This window comes from Nannospalax galili, unplaced genomic scaffold (genome assembly GCF_000622305.1).
Source record: "Nannospalax galili isolate Female #2095 unplaced genomic scaffold, S.galili_v1.0 scaffold265, whole genome shotgun sequence".
NCBI classification, from domain to species: Eukaryota; Metazoa; Chordata; class Mammalia; order Rodentia; family Spalacidae; genus Nannospalax; species Nannospalax galili.
This window is the reverse complement of record NW_008353747.1, coordinates 1,387,336-1,390,562: the sequence shown is the minus strand read 5'-3', so window position 1 is coordinate 1,390,562 and position 3,227 is coordinate 1,387,336. Positions and strand designations below refer to the sequence as shown.

The 3,227-nt window shown below is 39.8% G+C and overlaps 1 protein-coding gene across 1 annotated transcript in view; it reads left to right on the top strand.

Moving 5' to 3' along the window:
* Rnf214 (ring finger protein 214) overlaps positions 1 to 3,227 on the top strand; it is a 40,136-nt gene that overhangs the window by 4,267 nt on the left and 32,642 nt on the right. The window contains exons 2-3 of the mRNA XM_008850921.3: positions 722 to 1,232; positions 1,846 to 1,905. Coding sequence (XP_008849143.1) covers positions 722 to 1,232; positions 1,846 to 1,905 — 571 coding nt within the window. The remainder of the gene's footprint in view (positions 1 to 721; positions 1,233 to 1,845; positions 1,906 to 3,227) is intronic.

Sequence of the window (3,227 nt, the reverse complement as noted above, 5' to 3'; positions counted from 1 at the left end):
AAGGCTAGCCTGGTCTACATAGTGAGTTCCAGACCAGCCAGGGCTACATAGTAAAACTCTGTCTAATAAATAAATAAATAAATAAAAAGTTGTTGGGTGTGATGGCTCATGCCTTTAATTCTAGCACTCAGGAGGCAGAGCCAGGCGGATCTCTGTGAGTTCCAGGCCAGCCAGGGCTAACCCTGTCTCAAAAAATAAAAACCAAAACAAAGCAAAATTATACTTTTGACTTCTTGAGATGATTCTTTGCTTTGGAAAACTGTTGAAGAATCAAAGAAATAGTGGTTTTGACCAAAGAAATAGTTGTGATATATTTGAAGGAAAGTTATCTTTAATTTTTTATTTGTATGACAGTTCAGGTACACATGTGCCAACATCCATGTGTGGAGGTTTAAAGCTTTTAGGAGTCAGTTCTCTTTTTCCACCCTGGGTTCTGGGAATTGAACTCAGGTCATCAAGGCTTGCATAGCAAGCACTTTTATCCACTAAGCCATACTGGGGGACCAGAATCATTTTTTGTGTATGAAACATGAGAGGAATCAAATAAAATTTCTGAAGTAATATTTTATATGTGGAAACTGTTATGTATAACTAGGTTAGGTTTTTTTTTTTTCTTTTATGGTGCTGAGACTGGAATCCAGGGCCTCATGCATGCTAGTCAGATATACTACTACTGAGCTACAATTTCATCTGCAAACCTTTTGTCTTGTGTTTTTAACAGCCTCAAAGACCCTGCACAGAAGCAGAAGAACTCACCTCCACCAAGTGTAAGTAATCAAATGATAACCAAGGAGAATAACAGAAATGTCCATATGGAACACTCAGAGCAGAATCCTGGTTCATCAGCAGGTGACACTCCAGCAACGCACCAGGAAGTTTTAGGAGAAAACTTGATAGCTACAGCCTTCTGTCTTTCTGGCAGTGAGTCTCAGTCTGATTTGAAGGACTTGGCCAGCACGACAGGAGAGGAGGGGGACACAAGCCTCCGGGAAAGCCTCCATCCAGTCACTCGGTCTCTTAAGGCAGGGAGCCACCCAAAACAACTTGCCTCCAGGAATTGCTCTGAAGAGAAATCCCCATCAGCCTCCATCCTAAAGGAAGGTAGCAGGGACACAGGCTTGAATTTCCGACCTGTAGTGCCTCCAGCAAATGGGGTTGAAGGAATCAGAGTGGATCAGGATGATGATCAGGATAGCTCTTCCCTGAAGCTTTCTCAGAACATTGCTGTACAGGTCAAGTATCAAGTTTCTACTACTAAAATGGAATGGGGGGTGGTGAGGGTAGGAGACATTTCTTCATTTTTGGTAGAGAACTTCACTTTGTCATTTTTGCTAGCAACCTTATACTGTTTCCATATAGTGCCATGCAGTGACTTCATTCTGGTGTTCCAGAAGTGAGAAAGCAATGTCTAATCATATAGCAAACAGGAGCTTTTATGACCTCCATACAATTTCTTTGGATGCAAACTCAGTGGGCTCAGGTCTTTAGCATTCAAAATTCCCATCTTTGTCCTTGCGTGAGGAGTCCTTGTTAATTGTCTAACCCACCTCTTAAAAAGGACAGTGAATCCTGCTTGCTAGTGCCTGGTGTGCATTGTAGGAGGAGATACGGGCACAGTAGGTTTCAGGGGACAAAGTTTTTTCAGACTTGAGGCTTTTTCTTAGTCAGATGTTAGATTATTTTGTGGGATAACTGATGGATGCAGTGGAGATGTTGGTGTCTATTTGTCAGAACTGCATTGCTCTTTTTGCTGTTGCTGATTTCTAGGTGAAAAGCTAGGATAATTCTGCTTCTTTTAAAAGTGACTTGGAACAGTTGTGAATATAATTCTTTCTTTCTTTATAGACTGATTTTAAGACAGCAGATTCAGAGGTAAACACAGATCAAGATATTGAAAAGAATCTGGTAAGCACTTAAAGCATCATTATATGAAGCCATTAAAGCAGAAAATCTAGAGGCACATCATCTCTGTTGGAAAAAGTGTAGGAATCTCCTTCACAAAGTCTCTGATACATGGAAATTCACTGCCTAACCAGGCTGTCTGTTAACATTTTTTATCAGTAGTTCTTAATGTTGAGTCCTGTTTTGAGATGAGGACAGAACTTGTACAAGTTCTTGAGGTTTCTAATATAATGGAATTATTTTATTTACTAAGTCTCTGTATAGGGTCTCACTCTTAGCCCTGGTTGTCCTCAAACTTTGATTGTTCCTCTTGTGTCTGCCTCTTCAGCACTGGGATTACAGGTGTGCACCATCATGCCCATCATTTTTAGTGTTTCTTTTATTTTCTTTTTCTTTCTTTTTTTATTTCATGTGTATGAATGTTTTGCTTGCATGTATATAAGTGCACCCATATCACATAATGGCTGTGGAGGCCATAAGAAGGCATTTGAACTAGAACTGGGGTTACAACAGTTGTTAGCTTCCATGTGGGTGCTGGGAACTGAACCTAGGTCCTCTACAAGAGCAGCCAGTGCTCTTAACCACTGAACCATCTCTCTAGTCTCTTTTTATTTGGGGGGGGGGTGACCATAGTATCTTATTCTTTAGCTGAGGCTGGCCTTGAGCTCATGGCAGTCCTTCATGAATTGCTGAGATTGTAAGAATGAACTACTACACCTAACTTTTTCCTTTGTTTAAGAGAGTCTCTTGTAGCCTAGGCTAATCTTGAATTCACAAGATAGCTGAGGAGAACTTTGAACTACTGTTGCTCCTGTCTTTACCTTCCAAATGCCATGGTTTTAACTTAATGCCTATTCTTACCTCTCAGGCTTTCCCAGATGAAACAGCTCCATGCTTTTAGCAGTCTTCTTTTCTTTCTGATATTTTTCTAGTATTTCCTCTCATCCTGGTTACTTTCACCCAGACATATTCCATTTTATCAGTGTCTCTTTTAAAAGCTGATCCTAGTTTGGTATAATTTCAGCATTTGGAAGGTAGAAGCAAGAGACTCAGAGTTCAAGGCCATCGTCAACTATGTGTTGATTTTTTAAGCCAGCCTGGATTACATGAGTTCCCGTCTGAAAAAGCTGATTCTTTAAAACAAATGAAATAGTTTGGATGCATTCACAATAGAGTGAGTTAGGGTCTCTTGTCTCACATGCTAGATACTTTGTTTAGCTACCTTAACTTATTTTGGTAATCTTGTCACACTGCTAAGTTTCTAGTAACTCTATAAATTCTTTTCCATATATATTACTTACATTTTGTATCTTTTCATTTTGTCT